The 22,575-nt window shown below is 37.1% G+C and overlaps 1 protein-coding gene, 1 long non-coding RNA gene and 1 pseudogene across 2 annotated transcripts; 1 reads left to right on the top strand and 2 right to left on the bottom strand.

The window, feature by feature from the left end:
• The first annotated feature begins 3,487 nt into the window (after nucleotides 1-3,487).
• On the top strand, nucleotides 3,488-5,189 carry LOC131176902 (geraniol 8-hydroxylase-like; annotated as a pseudogene).
• A 453-nt stretch (nucleotides 5,190-5,642) lies between these two features.
• On the bottom strand, nucleotides 5,643-6,327 carry LOC131176901 (uncharacterized). Its single transcript, XR_009146720.1, has 2 exons — nucleotides 6,279-6,327; nucleotides 5,643-6,153 (listed from the first exon to the last, which is right to left on the bottom strand). It is a non-coding gene; the product is annotated as an uncharacterized LOC131176901 (long non-coding RNA).
• A 150-nt stretch (nucleotides 6,328-6,477) lies between these two features.
• LOC131176903 (geraniol 8-hydroxylase-like) lies at nucleotides 6,478-8,865 on the bottom strand. The gene is made up of 2 exons (XM_058141926.1): nucleotides 7,945-8,865; nucleotides 6,478-7,285 (listed from the first exon to the last, which is right to left on the bottom strand). Exons 1-2 carry the CDS (start codon nucleotides 8,824-8,826, stop codon nucleotides 6,677-6,679), a joined length of 1,491 nt encoding a protein of 496 aa, XP_057997909.1. The 5' UTR covers nucleotides 8,827-8,865; the 3' UTR covers nucleotides 6,478-6,676.
• Nucleotides 8,866-22,575: the final 13,710 nt, after the last annotated feature.

Raw genomic sequence — 22,575 nt, forward strand, 5'->3', positions numbered from 1 at the left:
ATTGAATAAAAAAATTTTAAATTTAAAAAAAAAATTAAATTTTTAAAATTTTTACAATTATAACTAAAACTTTTTTATATGTCTTATAATAAATACTTAATTACTTTTCACAATTGTAACTAAATAGACAAAATTAAATTTTAAAAAATAATTTTTAATTAAAATTTTATATTAAAAATTTATTTTATTTATTAAAATATATTTTAATACAATAAATAATATAATAATTATATTATAATAAAATAATTATTAAATAATCACATTATAAAATTTTTATTCATTGTTAATTACATAAAGTAATAACATTATGAAAAAACAATCATTAAAATTGCAAACTGAAAATAGGTCATACAATCAATCATAAAAAATATCTATAATTTAAAAAAAAATAGTTAATTTTTCTAAAATTATATTAATTACTCTCAATTTAGAAAAATTAATATACCTAATAATAAATTGATGATTGGAAGAAACTTTTTTTAATTGACAACTTAAAAAAGAATCTTACAGTTTAAATCAATGAACTTTTTTATTATGTAAAAAATTATTATTTTATTATAATGGGATTATTTTTTGTAATTAATAACTTAAAAAAGAATTTTATAATGTAAGTATTTTATAATTATTTTATTATTATATAATTTTTGAATTATTTATTATATTAAAATATATTTTAATAAATAAAAATAACTTTTTATTATCAAATTTTAATTAAAAATGAACGTAAAATATATTTAATAGTAGAAAATTTCTAGTACTAATGCATTTAGTTATTAAAAATTTTAGTACATAAATAATATTAATTTTCATATTTTTTAATTTTAATATATGAAAATTAAATAATATCTTAATTTTTTATTAATTATTTTATATTTTATTAATTAAATATTATTTCATAATTTTTATTAATTTTTTAATAAAAATTTCATAATAAAAATATAATAATTTAATAGAAATATTACTTAAAGATATAATTATTTTTTATTAATTAAATATTATTTTATATTTTTTATTAATTTTTTTAATAAAAATTTCATAATAAGAATAATAAAAATATAGCTCATAGGATTATTTTTATTATTTTAAATTAAAATTTTTTTATATAGTTAAAAGGAGAGTAAAAAAAATTAAATAAAAAAAATACTATGAGATAATGTCACGTAATAGCAATAGGAGAATATTTTTTTATTTTATATAGATATATAAATTATAAATATATTTTGTATAATAAATAAAAATATTTAAATATAAAATTTAAATGAATAAATTATTAAGTTAATGAATTAAAATTTTAAAGAATATATTATAATTTATTATTATTTTTCAAATTTAATATTATGAAAATTAATTAAATTTTAATTATAAATATATAAAATAAAAAATTTTAATTGTAATTATGTAAAATGTTTTTTTTTTGTTTCATAAGTCTTTAATTTATATATTTTTTATTTTTTTTAAAATAAACATCGACAGTAACATTTATTGCATTTATATTTTTTATCATCGCATTGCTAAATTATTGAAGGAAAGTTCGCACTTGAAAAAAAAAAGAAAAAGAAAATACGTTAAATTATAAATATCTTTTAGGGATTTATGCGCACGGTCGCCGGCGCAGAGTAAAAAAAAAAAATCTTTCATTTGAAGAGGCATGTGGCCATATCCGATGCTACAGTTTATCCACATTCAGCCGAACAATGGAGGACTTTTGTCTGTAACTCTCCATTTGCCCACTTGCTACTCTTTCCCTTTTTATTTTTTTGTTCGTTCACAAGTTAATTAAAAGATTAATGAAGATAGTATTTATTTTAATTTATAAATTGATTAATTAATTTTAAAAATATATAAAATAATTATTTATAATAATTTTTAAAATTTTAAATTAAATATATAAGTTAAAAAAATAACTTAAGATTTAATTTTTTATTTTAGTATTTATAAATTAATTTTATTAAATTTTTTTATTTAATTTTTAAAATTTTATTATAAATTTTATATAATTTTTTAATAATTTTAAAAATAAATATATTTATAAATTATTTTTTATAAAATATATTAATTATTTATTAATCACTTATAAATATTTTATAAATGAAAATTTACTTATAAGTATTAGGTGATTAGAAATTAATTTTCATAAGTTAAAATATTTTTAAATTAAATTAATTCAAAAATTAAGAATTTTTTGCTCGCCTCTATTCACCCACCTAGATAAGTACCTATGTTTGTATATCTTCTAGTTGCCCACTTGGTACTCCCCACTTGTTGGGCTAAGTCCATTGGGTTTTCTTTAATTAAAAAATATATATATACTATATGAAAATTTTTTTTTTCTTAAGTTAATTCTACTATGAATGAGCAATTACTATTGTGCGCACGTGAGAGGGGATACAAGAGATTTTCCGATCTCAATTGAATTACACCAAGAATCAGCCATAAGCCCTTACCTTTTTACATTAGTTTTAGATGAATTGACGAAACATATACAAGAGAGTATTCCTTGGTGCATGATGTTTGCGGATGATATTGTTCTGATAGATGAGACATGAGAATGAATCAATAGAAAGTTAGAGTTTTGGAGAAGTATTTTAGAGTCAAAGGGTTTTAAGTTAAGTAGAACGAAGACAGAATACATGCATTGCAAGTTCAGTGAAGACCAAACTAGTGATAGGGAAGGAGTTAGTTTGAATAGAGTGGTACTGTCCCAAAGTAATCACTTTAAATATTTAGGCTCAGTCCTACAAGTAGATGGGGGATGTGAGGAAGATGTTAGTCATAGGATTAAAGCTGGATGGTTGAAGTGGAGACGTGCCACGGGAGTTTTATGTGATCGTAAGATTCCCAATAAGTTGAAAGGAAAATTTTACTGCATGTACCATACGACCGGCTATGTTATATGGTAGTGAGTATTGGGCACTGAAAGAGTCATGTGCGTCTAAAATAAGAGTTGCAGAGATGAGAATGTTAAGGTGGATGAGTGGCCATACTAGACTAGATAAAGTCCATAATGAGAGTATTAGAAAAAAGGTAAGAGTGGTGCCAATTGAAGATAAGTTAGAGAAGGGAGATTGAGGTGATTTGATCATGTGAAGCGTAGAAATACGGAGCACATTAGGTTAGAGGATAAAAAGAAAAAAAGGGGTAGATCTAAATTGACTTAGAGGAGAGTAGTACAACATGACCTAGAAGCATTACACATTTCTGAGGATTTAACCCAAAATCGTTTAGAGTGGCGAAAGCGAATCCATATAGCCGATCCCAAATTTTTGGGATAAAAGCTTAGTTGAATTGAGTTGAGTTGTAAGTCAATTCTACTATACATTTTAAATATAAGATATATAATAAATTTTTTTATAAATTTTATATATTTATATGTTAAATTTATAATAAGTTAAATTTAAGTAAGAATTTTTTATTATATAATAAGAATTTTCCATTATATAATTCCCCGATACAAAGGATAGCTTGTTAGGAAATTTTCGCACAAAATTAAGCCCCTGTACTTTATCCATATTTGCGTGAGAGAGATGACTTTCTCGAGTTCTGCACTTTGTCTGCTACTGCTAACATGGACTTTGATTTGGTTCCGGAGCTCAATTGCAAGAGCAAGAAAATCAAAGTCCTGCAAAATCCCTCCTGGACCTGTCCCTCTGCCTGTCGTCGGTAACATCTTTGCCCTCGGTGACAAACCCCACAAGTCACTGGCTAAGCTAGCCAAGACTTAATGGCCCCATAATGACTCTAAAGCTCGGTCACATAACCACCGTAGTCATTTCTTCTGCAGCCATGGCCAAAGAAATCATCCGAAACAATGACCTTTCTTTCTCGAACCGAACCATTCCAGATGCTGTCCGTGCTGTTGAGCATAGCAAATTTTCAATGGCTTGGCTTCCAGTCTCATCAAAATGGAGAAACCTCGGAAAAATATGCAACTCTCACATCTTTAATTAATCGCGAAACACTTGAAGCCAAGCAAGACCTGCGGCGTCTCAAAGTGCAAGAACTCCTTGCTTATATTCAAGAATGTTATCAGCATGGTGTTGCAGTTGACATTGGCAAAGCAGCCTTCAGTACTTCCCTTAACTTGTTGTCTAGTACCATGTTTTTTGTGGATTTGGCCAACCCTAGGTCCAATGGGACACAAGATTTCAAAGACATGGTTTGGGAGATGATGCCATAGAGGCTGGCAGAGCCAATTGTGGAGATTACTTTCCTCTGCTTCGAAGGATTGACCTACAGGGTATAAGGAAACGCATGGCAACTCATTTTACAACGATGTTTAGGCTCTTTGATGACATAATAAATGCAAGATTGGAAGAGAGGAAACGGTCTGATTATCAAAGAGGGAGTAGGGATGTGCTTGATGCGCTTCTCAACATTACTGAAGGAAACAGAGGGGTGATTGATCAAAATGACATTCCCCATTTGTTACTGGTTAGTAACTTTTCACTTCCACTTCTTAAATACTAAACATGATTAATTATTACACATATATAATTAATCATTATTCTTTCTCAAAAGTCTCATCCATGAAGTCATATATACCACATGGTCATGCAGGATCTATTTGCCGCAGGGACACACACAACCTCAAACACGTTAAAATGGGCTATGGCAGTGTTGCTCCACAACCCAATAATAATGTCAAAAGCCAAAGAGGAAATCAGGCAAAATATTGAAATAGGGAAGCTCATACAAGAAGATGACATTGCAAGGCTGTGAAAGAAACATTTAGACTGCACCCTCCAGTCCCATTTTTAATACCCCGCAAAGTTGAGGCAGATGTTGAAATTTGTGGCCACACAGTCCCAAAAGGTGCACAAGTTCTGATAAATACTTGGGCCATTGGGAGAGAACTCGATGTAAGGGAGAGCCCTAATCTGTTTAAGCCTGACAGATTTTTGGATTCGGATATTGATGTGAAGGGCAGGAATTTTGAACTGATCCCGTTTGGTGCTGGTAGGCCGATTTGTCCTGGGATGCCCCTGGCACTTGGAATGGTTCACCTGATGTTGGCTTCACTGATTCATTCCTTTGACTGGAAACTTGAGGGAGGAGTCCTGCCGCCGGAAATGGACATGGAAGACAAATTTGGAATTACCATAGGCAAGGATCAGCCCTTGCGTGTCATTCCAATACCCGTCCAATTTCTCTAAATCCTGATTATGCAAATGGGTATATCTATAGCTTAAGGCTTGTTTAGTTTAATAATTGAATAATACTGATAACTAATAATTAGTTGTTATTGATGATAATGGATAATTGATAATTAATTGTAATGATATATCCATACGTTTAATAAAATTATATTTAATTATTATAATTATATATAAAATGATTAATAAGTAAATATATTATATAATTATTAATTTATTATATAAAATATATAAAAATTAAAATATAATTTTTAAATATATATATCGTGTAAGAATGACTATTATAACTAATTTAATTATTATTTATAATTTCAAATAATATATGATATAAAAATTAATTTAAAGATATAAAAATTTTATAATTAATAAATTTTTAAAAAGATAATATAATTTAAATAAAAAATAAAATAAAATTAATTACTAATTAATAAAAAACAACTTTAAAAATAAAATGATATTAAGCTGCAGATGATAGATAGCTAGTTTCAGTTATAAATTATAATTTTAATAGATTTACTAAATAAATTTTTTTTTTTAATTAATAAGGAGAAAATATTCATAAAGAAGGGTTCCAAAACCCAGACCACATGAAGCCCTAGGACTACAAACGGGTGCATGACCCGAATCCGAATCTGCAGCAGCCAAAGCAAAGAATGAAACTACCATCTCCAACAAATGAATCATGGGAGGCTCAACTAAAACAGCAGAAAAACACAACACCTCACTCGTATCAAAGAGCTTGTAAGCAAATTCTTCAAATTCAGAAGAAAAACAGGCGAGTAATGTAGCAAACAGTCGCACAGGAGGATTAAGAACCAAGGCTGGAAAACAGCGGGAGAGGCATGGCAGAAACTCAGGCTTGTCACAAAGCCCAGCCGGAAAAGGTGACCAAGATTAGATCCTTCGTCACTTCCATAAAGACACCATCCAGTAAGGAGAAATCCCTGGAATTAAATCTTGACCATCAACGAGCAGCTCGGTATAAAGTCCCTAAACCTACCTGTGCAAATTTAACCAAACAAATTAAAATCAAGTTATATACGATCAATCGAAGAGAAGATATCAAATAGATTGGTTTATCTATTTGAATATCTTTTAACCATCAAGTGCATCCCAAATTTATACCAAGCATCTTTTTAGATTTATTGGCTTGATCGCCTAAATTACGGAGTGGAATGTGAATCTAAGTGTTTAATAGACGGGATTATGTATTTTGAGTAATAAATTTTTTTAAATTATTAATTAAATTAATAATTATTTTTTTTTTTAGTTTTTGCTATACAGTAAAGACTGCTCCAAGATACACCTATGCAAAGAAAAAACAACATGAAAATTATTTTGTCAACAATAGAGCAACATCATGCATGGAAGCAAGAGCAATAAACTGTGACCGATCACATCATAGATAATATGACAGATTATCGCTCAACCACGCAAAAAGTTGCCAGATACTTAGGCAACCCAGTAGCATTAAATACATGGAAATTATTTTATAATAGCTGTCAACATTTATCATCAACCAACTATTCAACCACCCGGGGAATGGCGATGAGAGGAGTGGCCTTCTGCAGAGTAGTACCAAATCTGTCAGTCATGTCCATTGCCTTCGGTTCCAAACCATTGGGCAGCTGCCAGTCAAAATGGTGAATGAGGGAAGCCAGCAATGAACTCATCATTCTAACACCTAGAGCCAGTCCAGGGCAAATTCTTCTTCCAGAACTAAATGGAAGAAATTGGAAATTTGTCCCTCTGAAGTCAACTTCAGATTTCATGAACCTCTCTGGGAGAAACTCCGTTGGGTCGTCCCAGTATTGGGGATCTCTGGCCAATGCCCATGCGTTCACAAACACTTGGGTGTGCTTAGGGATGGTGTAACCACAAATTTCTGTGTCGATTTCTGCACGGTGAGGCAAGAGCAGAGGAGCTGTCATGTGCAGCCTCATTGTTTCTTTAAGAACTGATTGTAAATATGGAAGCCTTATAACATCTTTCTCTTCCATGGTTTTTCCTATTCCAATTTTTTCGACAAGCTCTTGCTTTGCCTTGGCCATTATATGTGGATTGTGGAGCAACTCAGCCATTGCCCATTCCAAAGTAGTTGTAGTCGTGTCTGTTCCCCCAATGAACAAGTCCTGGAAATAATACATCATAGATTTTTATAGCGATAATATTATTTTCTTATAAAATAAAAAAAAATATATATAGGAGAAAGTTAGTATTAATTATATATATATATTTTAGCGAAGTAATGAATAAATTATTATAATGAAATTTATATATTTTTTTTTATTCACCAAGTATTTTTGTATATTTATTTTAAAATAAAATTAATTTCTTTAAATTTGTGATTATCTTTTGTAATAATATTTTATTTAAAAAATAAATTTAAATTCTCTTTTTAAGAGTGTGACAAGTCTTATCACTGTGTTAAAAAATTTATGTATTTATTATTTAAATTATGTGTATTTTTTAATTAATTTTATGCAAATTTCAATATAAAGATTTGATTTAAGCACTGCTGAACCCTTAAAATCGAATTTATGTTAATTATGCTTTAAATAATTTATATATAGAGAGTATATTAATTGTAGATTTCCCTCACTTTCTTAACCCACACTATAACATGAACATTGGACTTTTATTAGTCAAATGTACCTTATTTAAGGTGAACTCAGAAGGCGTCTTAATTAATTCTTTTGTTGTTAATTAGTTAGTTCTTGTTGTTACATGAAAGAACTATAAACATAATCTGTCATCTTCAATACATGCTGAGAGAGAGATGGAAAATTACCGCAAGTAAAATTATGACATCTTCGCGGCTGAAGTCCTCTGAGCCACAGTACTCTTGGCTTTGGTCAAGAAGGACATCCAAGAAATCACCGTATCTTTCTAAACTGGACTTTCTTCTCTTCAGACGCTGACCAACAATCTCATCAAGCAAACTATGCATATGATCATAAGAAATCTTGATTTCTAGCTTGATACCTTGTGGATCGAATGGTTTCAAGAAAGGAAAAAAATCTGACAGATTTGGCTTTCCTGACAGCTCCATTATTTTTCCAATAAGTTGTTTCAATTCTTGAATAGCATTGGATTTGGTGTCCAATATATCAACAGAAAACATGGAGTTAGATAGCAAATTTAACGTTGTTCCAAACACTAACCTTCCAATATTGATGTGTTCTTTGGCTTCACTAGCTTCGGTGATGGACTTGATCATACCATCCATCATTTGATTTCGTAAACCTTGCAGCGCATCAAGTCTCTGAGGGGTGAAGACCTGGCTGTTGCATATTTTTCTTAGGCTTCTCCATTTCGGACCACCGGATAACCATGCCATGGATAGCTCATAATTGTGTTCTGCAGTAACCGCGTGTGGAATAGGCCTACCCAAGAATGCTTGATCGTTTTTCTGGAGGATTTCTCTGGCCATTTCTGCGGAGGTAGCAACTACGGTGGTGTTGAAGCCTAGTTGAATAGTCATGAGGGGGCCATGGATTTTGGCTAGCTTGGTTAGGGACTCGTGGGGCCTGGCACCTATTGCTAAGAGGTTTCCAACGATGGGAAGGCCTCTTGGTCCTGGTGGGAGTTTTTTCCTTTTTTTGAGGCTAAAAAGGCCATGGATGCATATTAAGAGAAGCAAAGTGAAGATTGCAAGGGTATAGGAATCCATTACCTAGTGATTTCAAGCGAAGATATGTCCTGCCCTCTACACTAATATATAATTCGAATGTCAACGTGTCATTCTCAACCGTTGGTGTTATCAGCAAGCTATTTAAAAATTTAGTAACAGGGATCACAAGTGAGGGAGTTTTGTCCTCGTCGTCAACTCTCACAATAATGTTATCCTTCTCCGTTTGTGAGTGACTTTCATATATAAAATCTTGTAATTTAATTCATAAAACATTAGGTGAAATGTGACACCCCTTACCCGACGTCAACTCTCACAATAATGTTATCCTCCTCCGTTTGTGAGTGACTTTCACATATAAAATCTTGTAATTTAGTTCATAAAACATTAGGTGAAATGTGACACCCCTTACCCGACTACAGTGTAACTGAGCAAGACATGTCACACTAGGTGCCGGAGCACCCTATTTTATCTTAATTTATTCTTTAAAAAATTTTATTCTCGTTATATTTTAATATAAATTATCTTTCTATGGAGAAACCAGCGGAGTTTCCCTTGTTTCTATTACCATTTGACATATTTCACTATTCACCTGTTTGAAATTCAACAATATTTTCAAAATAAGATCTCATAATCATCTCATATTTCAATATCATCCATGTATTTCAATTCTCATATTCATTTCCATCCACTTTTCTTCATACTCTATTCACATATCAAAATTCTCATATTTCCATTAATTTACATAATTTGCAAACTAATTGAATAAATTTATAATTTACATGATATACAAATTAATTACATATGAACTAATCAATTTATTAATCTACATTACATATCTATTAATTATATTTTCATAATCTACATTACAATACAATAACTATGCATTTTATACAAAATACAAAAGATGATCTATATGGACCCTATCTACATGCATTGCTGAGGAGGTGACAACCTTGAATACTTCAGATACTTCTGCAGATCAGAACCCCAAAATCTCTGTTTAATATTTTTTCTGGGCTTTACCTTCAGTACATGCGCGAGGAAACAAATCCATCGCGCTAAGGATTGCTGCTTAGTGGTGCAATAATAGAACAAAGAAAATAATATATATAAATAAAGACATAAATGGATTATACTTTGGATACTCTATGTAACACCCCTGATTTTTTATATATTATTATTGGGCTTCGTGTAGGTATCCTCAATTCGCGAAAATTCGACAGTTGTCCGGATCTGTGAATTTCCGGCCAGACAGACCAGCTATCGGAAAAGTCTTCGAATTGGATCAAGGTTTTGGCTACCCCACCATTGTCAGGCATCCGGCGTTCAAGTCGGAATCGGCAAAGGTAAACCCGAACCTTGCTTTTTCGTAATTTTCTAGTGCTTAAATAGGATTAAAAATCCATAAAATATTCGTGGTAGCTTAGAAAATTACGATTCTTTTTGCAATAGCTTAGTAATATTTCTAAGGACATGAGGCGAGTTTTATAATTTTTAGAGCTTATTTGAGCAGTTTCTGCAAAAATGATCAATTATAAGGACTAAAATAAAATTTTACATATTGTGATGAATGATTAATTTGATGGGCCCAGGAGGGGCTGTGTGATGTGATTGAGTTGTGGATATATGGATTGTGAGTATAGAAGTGTGTTTTGAGCCCTTTGCGAGGTTGGGTAGGTCCTAGGTATAGGGAGACTCTGCGGATTTTAAACACGACTTAGGGCGTATTTGGTCTTTTCCTTGTTTGTATGGAGTCAAATTTATTAAATGATTGTAATAAAATTGTCGGGTGAGCAGATGACCTTCTTCCTCCGCCCGCCTCAGTGATCATCGTCAAGTCTGTGAGTAGAATATTAATTTTAATTGTAATTTCGATATTATTATATGTTCAAGCATGCCCATGCATCACTTATATGCATATATTTATGTAGTTAAACTCTAGGCATGATTTATGTTGCATTCATAACTGTTAAAGTGCCATGAATATTGTTGCGGTAATTTGGAGCAGTGTGCGTGCGTTGGCGTGCGTGTGATGTGGTATGGACTATGGATGGGACGGGTAGTCACGGCTTGAGTTCTTCGCTGGGACCCGATCCTTCAAGGGGTAGTCACGGCTTGAGTTCTTGTTGGGACCCTCGATTTGGTTATTAAGTGGAAGTCCAGTGAGTTCTTGGCACGAGTTGGATTTAAGAGAGGCGTATAGAGGATCGGCTCCCATATGTTATGATTGATGCTACGAGTGCGTGAGTGCTCCAAATTACCTTTTGATGTTATGATGTGAAAATGTTATTCTTTGTTGCATTTCACTCCACAGTTGCATTAGTACTAGATAGTTATAGAGATTATGGTTAAAATTGATATTTTACTCTCTGAGTCGAACGCTCACTCCTGTTCAAAAATTTTTACAGGCCACAGGAGGATATTTTTGAGGTTAACCTGCTTTCTCCCTTGCAGGTCGATTACGTATGTTTGTATAACTGGTTAAATCTTAGAATTTTCGCATGTGTTAGAAATGTTTATTTGATTTGGGTGTAAACTAAATTATTATTTTGGGACTGTAAACTTAATATGCTATGCATGTTTGATGGATTGGATGAGGAGCCGAGCTCCCATTTATTTTATGTTGACGAGTATGTGGAGGGTGAGTGAGCTCCTAATTGAATATATAATGTGTTTCTGTGTCGGGTGATTGAAAACTCCCGTTGAAAAGTCCATTTTATGGCGGACTCTGTCAGTTTGTTTTCTTAATTTGGGCCCAAATGGGCCTTAGAGTTGGGTCAATGAGCAGTTAGGCTTACTACGGGCCTCGGGGCTTTAGGTGGCCTGTGTCCTAGTGTCGGTCGGCCCATAGGTTGGAGTCGTGACAAATGTGGTATCGAGCTTAGGCTCGATTCATAGGGAAAAATTATCTAAGTGTTGGGAAGAGTCTACTAGGAGTCACATGCGGAGTATAGGATTACATTTCGTCTTTTCTGTAATTCTTTATTTCTAGATTCTACGTTATACCTCGGAAATATAAGATTACCTCGATTAGTGTCTTGATTTTTCGTGGAGTACACATAAATGTGAAATAGAGTTAGTAGACATGTGAGATCTATCATGAGGATCGTACTCCAAGAAATGTTATATTTTTGTCGGTATGGGTTTAAATGGTGTGCCCATTTTGTGTAAGACACAGTACATAAAAGTGAGTCTTAAAAATGCAGTTGCCCTAGATAAGGATGAGGATACCACTCTTTGGCGGTCATCGGTAGATGACCCAGTCAAAATAAGTTTGTGATAATAGAAGATTCGGAGAGATAAGAAATTAGGAGACCTAGTGCATCGGGGCGTATCGTAGTAACTATACAATATTCTCGATGTATGCGCTCTGTAGTCTGCAGTTCTGATCGACATGAGATTATTGTGTAGAGCTGCGCATCCCGTGGTGCTCCATAATGAGGGTGTTTGAGATGGCTTCGTTTTGGTACAGTTATGCGAGCGAGTTCTATATTTGCAGAGGAGTTGAGAACTCCTGGCTAGAGTCTAGAGTTAGAATATTAAAAGGTCACGGTTGGGTGATAACTAGAGTCGGTGACTCGATTACTGACATGAGCTAGAGTTTCATCAAGAGTTGCCATCAGACCAGAGGTTTCGGACTAGTTGCAAAGTAAAGGTGACACTTATAGAGTGAGAATAGTATACCTTGTGTGTATCAGTATGGAATAAAGTACAACTCTACTACCTAGAGAAGGTCGAAACTATGAATTGATGATTTATAGAGCTATGATATGATAAAAGAGTCATTAACTTGACATGGTTCTGGCAAGTTGGTAGATGTAGTACCTTTGTTGCAGCAAGTTAGGATATAGTCCTATCTTTTCAGAATGGATCGAAGGTTATTACTGATAATGATGACTTATGGAATAGTGTCCCAGATGGGACTGTAGAGTGTGGTAGAGAGTAGTTGGCTCGGGTATCCTGGAGAGGATACAAGTTCCATTATAGGAATCATATATAATCAGATCACGATGGATGTAAATCCTTTGAATTGGATGATGGGTTTGGGTGCCCGAAATCTTAAGTTTTGGAATTGAGTAAACTTGGAAAATAATAATAATAATAATAATAATAATAATAATAATAAATAAAATTACTGCAGAATCAGTTCTCGAGGTAGTAAGGGTATTATGTAAGTTAAAGGATAAGAATAGAGATCATACAATAAAAGTATGACTGTAATTTCTTTGAGTTCCTTTCTAATTTCAAATTATTCAAAACAATAGTATAATCTAATTATAATAGTGTTAAGAGTAATAAATTAGCGAAGATAAATCACGAAGGCCAATGGATAAAGAAAGTGCGAATGAAAGTTTGGGCAATTGATTGCGGATGCAATATAATCTAAATGCTAGTGGAAGTACTAGCTAGAGTGGTCAAAGGACCAAATCGAGTAGCACGGACATATGATAACGCGATAGAGACTCGAAGATATAGTTAGCAAATCTGCTATTATGTTAGGAAGAAGAATGGAACCAGGATAGAATAGTCAAGTTCTATTTTGGGTAAGACAAAGGAAATAAATGAAAGGACAACCTAAAGAGCGCATAATAAAAGGAACAAAGTTAAGATATAGGATAGGCTAAGTGTTATTCTTGGCAAGGAGAATGACAAGGATGGAAAACCCAAAATGGGATCACATTAGTGAGAAAAGTGATGGAGGTATGGAATACAATAATAATGAGTAAATGTTAGAAGGTGTGCGATGGTATTGCGGACTACCTAAATAGGTAGAGAAAGAGAAGTTAGTAAGCAGTAAGTTGAATAAAAGTCAGTCTAAGGGATCAAATAGGTATGATGAGAGGAAAAGAATGATAGATAATGACACATAGGTTTTAGGTTAGACTTTTGAGATAGTGAGAAGGTAGTTAGAGGTTCGTTATGAATGTCAGGCAAACATTTTTAGTGTGATCAACAGAATCACTTTGTAGTGAAGCAATAACGACAGGACAATAGTAGGGGTAGAACGAAAAGTGACAAGTCTGAATGGTTATAAATCACTAGAAAGTTCAAGGATCAAATTAATGACCCTAGATAAGGGTGGAATTAGTGTTGGAAGAATTTATTAGTGAGAGAAATCTTTCAGGAATCAACAAAAGTTAAGGGCACAATAAAAACGATGATAGATATGAATCATAGGTCGAGTATAAGTAAAGTTAATAAATTATAAAATATTATGTCAAGAAGGAAAATGGTACGGTAAATGGTTCATGCAGATGATACCTTATAGGTAGAGCATAATTGTGCTAGGAGATGATGAAATTTGGAGATAAAGACCAAGAAACTTAGGTGAAACGTTATAATATGACAATCGGGTGTAGTTGAATATAAGAGGATATTTTCTTTCTTTTCAAGTTTAGCTTGTGCTTTTGGTTCTAGAAGGTTATATAAGGAACAAAAACTGAGTCAAGGAGACCTAGTTATTGAGAGTTTAGTAAGCACAAATTCATACATAATTTCCTGATATGAGAATGACAGTAAGTACATACCTAGTATTAAGTATGAAAGGACGAACAGAGTAATGACAGGAGTTAAATTGAGTTAGCTACTAAGGCTTGCAACTGTTTTAAACTATGAGCTGGAGGAAGTACTATTTATGTGTAACACCCCAAAATTTTATTATTTATGAGTATTTTTGGTATTTTAATTTTATTTGAATTTTTGAAATTTTTCTGAGATTTTTCGGATTTTAAAAATCGGGTTCGATTTTCCGAAAATATAAACTTTGATGATTTTTAAAAATTAATTTAAAGACCACGTGGCAAAACTAAAAATATATTTGGAGTCTACGTATTTTTTTGAGTTTTATGGAATTTTTTCAGAATTTTTGGACCTCGTTTTCGGTCCCGAGGCAGAGTAAAAATTCAAAATTTTGTATTTCGAATCGAACCGACCGAATCGAATCGGACCGGATCGGACCGGTCGAATCGGACTGGCCCTTTTCCTTCTTCCTTTTCTTCTCCCGCGCGCGATGGCACTCTCCCTTTTCTCTCTCGTTTCTCTCTCCTCTCACTGACCGGCCACGGCCGCCACCAGCCCGGCCAGCCGCGCGCCACCAACCCGGCCGTATCGCCCGAACGGCCGGAAAAACGAGCGTGAAAATGCCCCTGCGCGCGCGCGCGCCGCTTCGACTTATCCGGCCAAATCCGGCCGATCCAGCCACCAATTGGACCGGGTCTTGTGTCCAAAATCATCTACTCGGCGAGAGCTTTCCATAGACACCAAGAACGCCGAAATCCATCGAGCGGATTGTCCGATTTTTGCTCGGGAAGATTTTAGCCCATTTCGACTTTTGGGCTAGATTTCTCGAAAACCGTGAATCCCACGAGAAAACCGAGGCCACCAGCACGCTCCATTCGTCGAGAGCTTCGCAACGACATAAATTTTGAATTTTTCCGACACCGTTTTTCGGTGGGTCCCACGAAACTTCGCAGTGTATTTTCGAGCATTAAATGAGCTTAGAAAATTCTGAAAAATTTATGTACTAACCCCCGTGTTATGGGCTTCGTGTAGGTATTCTCGATTCGCGGAAATTCGACAGTTGATCGGTGCGCAAATTTGGGCGAACGGACCGTTCTGGAAAAGTCTCGAATTGGGCGAGGTTTTGGCTAGCCCCATTGTCGACGTCGAGCGCGTTCGAAGTCGGAATCGGCAAAGGTAAACCCGAACCTTGTTTTTTCGTAATTTTCTAGCGCTTAAATAGGATTAAAAATCCATAAAATATTCGTGGTAGCTTAGAAAATTACGATTCTTTTTGCAATAGCTTAGTAATATTGCTAAGGACAGCGGGGCAAAGTTTTATAATTTTTAGAGCTTGTTTGTGCAATTTTTGCAAAAATGATCTATAATAAGGACAAAATTGAAATTTTACGTATTGTGATGAATGGTGATTTGATGGGCCGGGAGGGTGTGTGATATGATTGAGCGTTGATGTATGGATTGTGAGTATAGAAGTGCGTTTTAGCCCTTTTGCGAGGTTGGGTAGGTCCTAGGTATAGGGAGACTCTGCCGGATTTTCTAAACGACTTAGGACGTGCTTGATCTTTTTTTGTTTGTATTGAGTCAAATTTATTAAATAGATGTAATGTAATTGTCGGTGAGCGGGCAGTCTTCTTCCTCCGCCACAGTAATTTGTCGTCAAGTTTGTGAGTAAAATATTAATTTTAATTGTAATTTCGATATTATTATATGTTCAGCATGCCCATGCATCACTTATATGCATATATTTATGTAGTTAAACTCTAGGCACGAATTATGTTGCATTCATAAATTTTAATGTGCCATGAGTGTTGTTGTGGTAATTTGGAGCAGTGTGCGTGCGTTGGCGTGCGTGTGATGTGGTGTGGACTATGGATAGGACGGGGTAGTCACGGCTTGAGTTCTTCGCTGGGACCCATTCCTTCGAGGGGTAGTCACGGCTTGAGTTCTTCGCTGGGACCCTCGATTTGGTTTATTAAGCGAAAGTCCGGCTTGAGTTCTTCACTGGCACCAGGTTGGATTTAAGAGAGCTGTATAGGGGATCAACTCCCAATATATTATGATTGATGCTACAGGGTGCGTGAGTGCTCCAAATTACCTTTTTGATGCTATGATGTGAATATGATGTTGATGTTGATGTTGCATTTCACTCTACAGGGTGCATTAGTTACAGATAGTTATAGAGATTATGGTTAAAATTGATATTTTACTCTCTGAGTCGAACGCTCACTCCTGTTCAAAAATTTTTACAGGCCACAGGAGGATATTTTGTTCTGAGTTAACCTGCCTTTCTACTTCGCAGGTTGTTTATTAATATTTGTGTAATTTTAATTACTCCTAGAATTTCCGCATGTGTTAGCAGTAATTATTTGAATTTGGTCTGTAATATTATTATCATGTTGGACCTGTAAACTAAATATGCTATGCATGTTTGATGGATTGGATGAGGGAGCTGAGCTCCCATTTATTTTATGTTGATGAGTATGTGGAGGGTGAGCTGAGCTCCCCAAATGACTATATATTGTGTTTACAGTTCGGGTGAGTCGAAAACTCCCCGTTGGTAAGTCCATTTTATGGCCGGACTCTGTCCGTTTGTTTTCTTGAAATTGGGCCCAAATGGGCTTTAGAATTGGGTAAATGAACAGTTAGGCTTACTACGGGCCTCGGGGGCTTTAGGTGGCCAGTCCTAGTGCTTGGTCCGGCCCATAGGTTGGGTCGTGACAAATGTGGTATCAGAGCTTAGGCTCCAGATTCTTAGGGAATGTTGTCTAAAGTGTTGGGAAGAGTCTACTAGGAGTCACATGCGGAAATATAGGGTCCACATTCGTCTTGCATTGTCATCTTTGCTTCTAGTTTCTGCTCCATATGTTATGTATAAATATGAGTCTATAGAGCTGTGTAATGTGCAGTTTTGAATTTTGTGGGCTAATCTTCTTGAATTGCGGGAAAATGCGTAGAAGCGAGAGCGCCCATTGCACGAGCGGATGTGCTGACGAGGTGTCGGCCAGATGAGGCGCTGCCAGGAGGTGGGGTAGGAGGCCTAGAGCTGCTCAAGTAGAAGAGCAGCTACCCACAGTTCAGGAATAGTCTTTCATGGCACAGGGTCCTATGGACCCTATGGCAGCTACTCTAGCTGGTCTGCAGAGAACCATCGACATGATGGCGCAGTATATGGTCCACCCTCCACAGCGGCAGATCCACCGCACCAAGAGAGGAATCTTACAAGCAGATCATAAATTTCAAGAAGTTGGTGCACGGTACCTATGATGTGTCGACGATGCATATCGGTTTTTAGATTCTGAGCGGCGAGAGCAGTCTGATTGGCCCGATAGAAGATTGATAGAGTGTATGCAGCACGTCATGGGGCCCATGCCTAGGCAATGGATGAATGACTACGTGTTACCCCGGATGGAGGGTTTGACATGGGCTCAGTTTGTGGAACTTTTTATCACCCGGTGTGTGCCAGAAAGTTTCAGAGATCAGAAGCAGTGGGCATTTGAGGCCTTAAGATAGTATGGCTGGTCTGTAGATGAATATGCTCTGCAATTTCGAATTGAGCGGATATGCCCCTACAGCAGATCTCTGAGAGACTATGAAGGTGAAAAGATTCCTAAAGGGGCTTGACAGAGATATGCAAACTGGCCATGATGTCCGATCTTTTGATGTGGTGGTTGGTAGCTAGGCAGATTGAGATCGATTATCTTTGTAGATGACAATGAAGAGCAAAGAAAAAGCAGGCGAGAGGGTTCCTCGGTGTCCCTTCCATGGGTACTCGGATAGTGGTGGCGAGTAATTACAGAGGAAATAGTAGGAATAAGTAAAGTGGTTTTAGACACAAAACACGAGGATTCGAACGAGTGGTACGGATCCAAAGGTGGTCACGATTCGAATGCATTACTGGTGCGGCTCAGATCCTCCTTGGCACCTTGTGCACGCAGTGGAAGAGGACATTCAGACCTTGTTTGATGGGATCGAGTATGCTTGAGTGTGGCCAACCGGTCACTTTGCTGAGAATGCCCCATGTTCGTGAGCCACGGATGGGGTCACGAGGTTACATTGCGAATGTTCCTCGGCGATTGTATCCGGCGCTTCCAACATGGCGGTAGTCGATTCGATGCCAACGGGGCCGAGGACAAGGGGCGTGGATTTGGAGGCGGTCGAGGTAGAAGTCGATGTCGTGGTTACGCCACTCGGGGTAGGGGTCAAGCTCGGGTTTTCACCCGACCCACCGGGATGCTCAAGCTTCAAATGCGATTGTGGCGAGTATTCTTACAGTACATTCTTATGAGGCTCATGTTTTGATAGATCCGGGTGCTACGCACTCATTTGTCTCCCCTGTGTTTGCCATGAGGTTGGGTAGAAACCCTACAACTTTAGAGTGCCCTTTGTCAGTAGCTACCCCACTTAGTGACAACATAGATGTAGACATGGTATTTCCGGGTAGCCCAGTGGTAGTGGATGGAAAGATCCTCCCAGCAGACTTGGTTCCTCTACCAGTAATGGATTTCGATGTAATCCTGGGGATGGATTGGTTGGCAACTCATTTTGCCACCTTAGACTGCAGGAACAAAAAGGTGTATTTTCACATACCTGGTGTGGAAGAGTTTAGCTTTGATGGTGACAGGAGCGTGGCTCCGTATAATTTGGTGTCAGCAATTAGTGCTAGAAAAATGTTGAGGCGTGGATGCCAAGGGTATTTGGCATTGGTGAGAGATACATCTATAGAAGGTGTCAGCATGGGAAATGTTCCTGTTGTCAGAGAATTTATGGATGTCTTCCCGGAGGAGCTTCGAGTTGCCACGGGAAGGAAATAGAGTTTTGTATTGATGTTGTCTGTACAAACCCCATATCCATGCCACCTTACAGGATGGCACCAGTGAATTGAAAGAGTGAAGGAGCAACTACGGGAGCTTTTGGACAAGGGTTTCATACGTCAGAGCACTTCACCACAGGGTGCTCTGTTCTATTTGTGAGAAAGAAGGATGGGTCATTGAGGTTGTGCATTGACTACGGACGGTGAACAAGGTGATGATGAAGAACAAGTATCCACTTCCTCGGATCGATGATTTGTTTGATCGGCTCAAGGAGCTAAATTCTTTTCCAAGATAGATCTGCGGTCGCTACCATCAATTGAGAATCGGGAATGAGGGCGTGTCCAAAGCGGCTTCGAGGACAAGATATGGTCATTATGAGTTCTTGGTGATGTCTTTTGGACTCACTAATGCACCTGACCTTCATGGACTTGATGAATAGGGTGTTCAAGCCATTTTGGACCGTTTGTCATCGTATTCATAGATGACATTCAGTATACTCTCGGACCGAGGAAGAACACGTGTGGCACTTGAGGATGGTGTTGCGGACTTTGAGGAGCACCACTATCGCCAAATTTTCAAATGTGAATTTTGGCTAGAAAGCATCTCATTCTTGGGACACGTGGTTTCTAGAGCGGTATTCAAGTGGATCCCAAGAAAATTGAAGTCAGAATCGATTGGCTTAGGCCTACAACGATCCGAGGTGCGAAGTTTTAGGTTTAGCAGCTACTATAGGCGTTTTGTACAAGATTTCTCCGGGATAGCGGCTCCCTTAACTAAGTTGACCGGGAAGAATGTTCCATTCATTTGGACAGATATTGTGAGGTGAGTTTCGAAGCTTAAGGAGTGTCTAACCACGCCCACTGTGTTGACACTACACGTGAGTGGTGAAGGATACACCGTGTATTGTGACGCCTCGAGTTGGCCTAGGGTGTGTTTTGATGCAGTGGAAAGGTAGTGGCTTATGCTTCAAAGGCTGAAGAGGCATGAGCAGAACTACCCCACCCATGATTTGGAAATGGCGGCTGTAATCTTTGCACTGAAAATCTGGAGACACTACCTGTATGGTGAAGTGTGCGAGATATACACCGACCATAAGAGTTTGAAGTACATCTTCCAACAGAGGGACTTGAACTTGAGACAGAGGAGATGGATGGAGCTTCTGAAAGACTATGATTGCACCATCCAGTACCACCCTGGGAAGGCCAATGTTGTGGCAGATGCCTTGAGCAGAAAATCTTACGCGGTTGGCACACATTTCGATGAGAAGAGACCACCGATTCAGAGGTACATGAGTTGATGGATCAAGGTTTAATCCTAGATCTTTCAGATGAGGGGGTATTGTTGGCTCACTTTTCAGTGAGGCCAGACTTGAGGGACAGAGTTAGAGTTTCCCAGCACAGAGACCAACAATTGATGAAGATCATAGAAAGAGTACAGCAAGGTGAAGGTGGTGAGTTTGGGTTTGCCAATGATGGCGCCCTAGTGCAAGGTTCTAGGATATGTGTGCCCGATGTGGACAACCTCAGGAATGAAATCATGCGAGAGGCACACTACACATCATGCAGATGTCCACCTGAGTTCCACCAAGATGTACCATGATGTGAAAGATAGCTATTGGTGGAATGGCATGAAGAGAGACATTGCAGACTTTGTGTCCAAGTGCTTGACTTGTCAGAAGGTGAAGTTTGAACACCAGAGACCGTCAGGGAAGCTGCAAGAGCTCCCTATCCCAGAATGGAAGTGGGAAATGATCACTATGGATTTTGTGATTGGGTTGCCTCGTACCACGCGAGGATATGATTCGATATGGGTAATTGTAGACCGCTTGACCAAATCAGCTCACTTCTTACCTGTGAAGACTACATATTACGTAGCGCGGTATGCGGCTCTACATTCGAGAAATAGTCGATTGCATGGAGTTCCGGCTTCCATAATATCGGCGAGGGCCCGATTCACTTCTCGATTTTGGAGAAAGTTGCGGGAGGCACTTGGCACCTGATTGAACTTGATGCGGCCTTCCACCCTCGAGCAGACGGACAATCGAAAGGACAATCCAAACATCGAAGACATGCTTGCATGAGTGTCTTGGATTTTGGAGGTCAATGGGATGAGCTAGCTTTAGTGGAGTTTGCCTATAACAACGATTATCACTCCGGCATAGGGATGGCACCCTATGAGGCACTATATGGAAGAAAGTGTAGGTCTCCTCCGTGTTGGACAGAAATGGGGAAGCGAAGGTGCATGATGTAGACCTAGTGCGGTACACTTGAGGTAGTTCCTTTAATCGAGGAGCAACGATCAAGACATTTCGTGACAGAAGAGTTATGCGGACTCGACGGAGGGATGTGGAGTTTGCGATGGCGACTATGTATTCTGAAGGTTTCTCCAATGAAGGAGTCATGAGATTTGGAAAGAAGGGCAAGTTGGCACCTCGGTATATTGGACCTTTTGAGGTTACGGATAGAGTAGGAGCGATTGCCTACCGGTTGGAGCTACCACCCAACCTCTCTCACGTTCATCCGTGTTTCACATCTCCATGCTCGGGAATACATTCCCGATCCTTCTCATGTCTTTGCAAAGGATGTGATAGAGCTAAAGAAAACTTGACATTTGAGGAGCGACTGTAGCCATAGTGGACTACCAAGTGAAACAGTGAGATCAAAAGCAGTCCCTATGGTTAAGGTTTGGTGGAGGAGTCGATCGGTGGAAGAGTGCACTGGAGTCGAGCAGGACATGCGTAGCAAGTACCCTTACATTCAATGTATAATCATGTACTTTATTACGCCTTGTGTAAAAATTCGAGGGCGAATTTTACTGTAAGAGGAAGAATGTAACACCCCAAAATTTTATTATTTATGAGTATTTTTGGTATTTTAATTTTATTTGAATTTTTGGAATTTTTCTGAGATTTTTCGGATTTTAAAAATCGGGTTCGATTTTCCGAAAATATAAACTTTGATGATTTTTAAAAATTAATTTAAAGACCACGTGGCAAAACTAAAAATATATTTGGAATCTACGTATTTTTCATAGTTTTATGGAATTTTTTGAATTTTGGACCTCGTTTTGGTCCAGTGATAAAAATTCAAAATTTTGTATTTCGAATCGAACCGGCCGAATCGAACCGGACCGGATCGGACCGGTCGAATCGGACCGGCCCTTTTCCTTCTTCCTTTTCTTCTCCCGCGCGCGATGGCACTCTCCCTTTTCTCTCGTTTCTCTCTCCTCACTCGCCCGGCCACCATTGCCGTGACACCAGCAAATGGCGCGCGGCCGGCCTTGCCAACGGTGTGGCGCGTGCCCAGCGCCCTGCCAGCCGCCGACTTATCCGCCAAATCCGCCTATCCGCCACCAATTGGACCGGTCTTGTGTCCAAAATCATCTACTCGGCGAGCTTTCCATAGACACCAAGAACGCCGAAATCCATCGAGCGGATTGTCCGATTTTTGATCGGGAA

The sequence above is a fragment of the Hevea brasiliensis genome, unplaced genomic scaffold, assembly GCF_030052815.1.
Source record: "Hevea brasiliensis isolate MT/VB/25A 57/8 unplaced genomic scaffold, ASM3005281v1 Scaf267, whole genome shotgun sequence".
Classification (NCBI taxonomy): domain Eukaryota; kingdom Viridiplantae; phylum Streptophyta; class Magnoliopsida; order Malpighiales; family Euphorbiaceae; genus Hevea; species Hevea brasiliensis.

Excerpts from the sequence above, each read along its gene's own strand:
- LOC131176903 (XM_058141926.1), bottom strand. The coding sequence starts at position 8,826 with ATGGATTCCTATACCCTTGCAATCTTCACTTTGCTTCTCTTAATATGC. Across the intron at positions 7,286-7,944 it reads ATGTCATAATTTTACTTGCG|GACTTGTTCATTGGGGGAAC; the intron begins GTAATTTTCCAT and ends TATTATTTCCAG.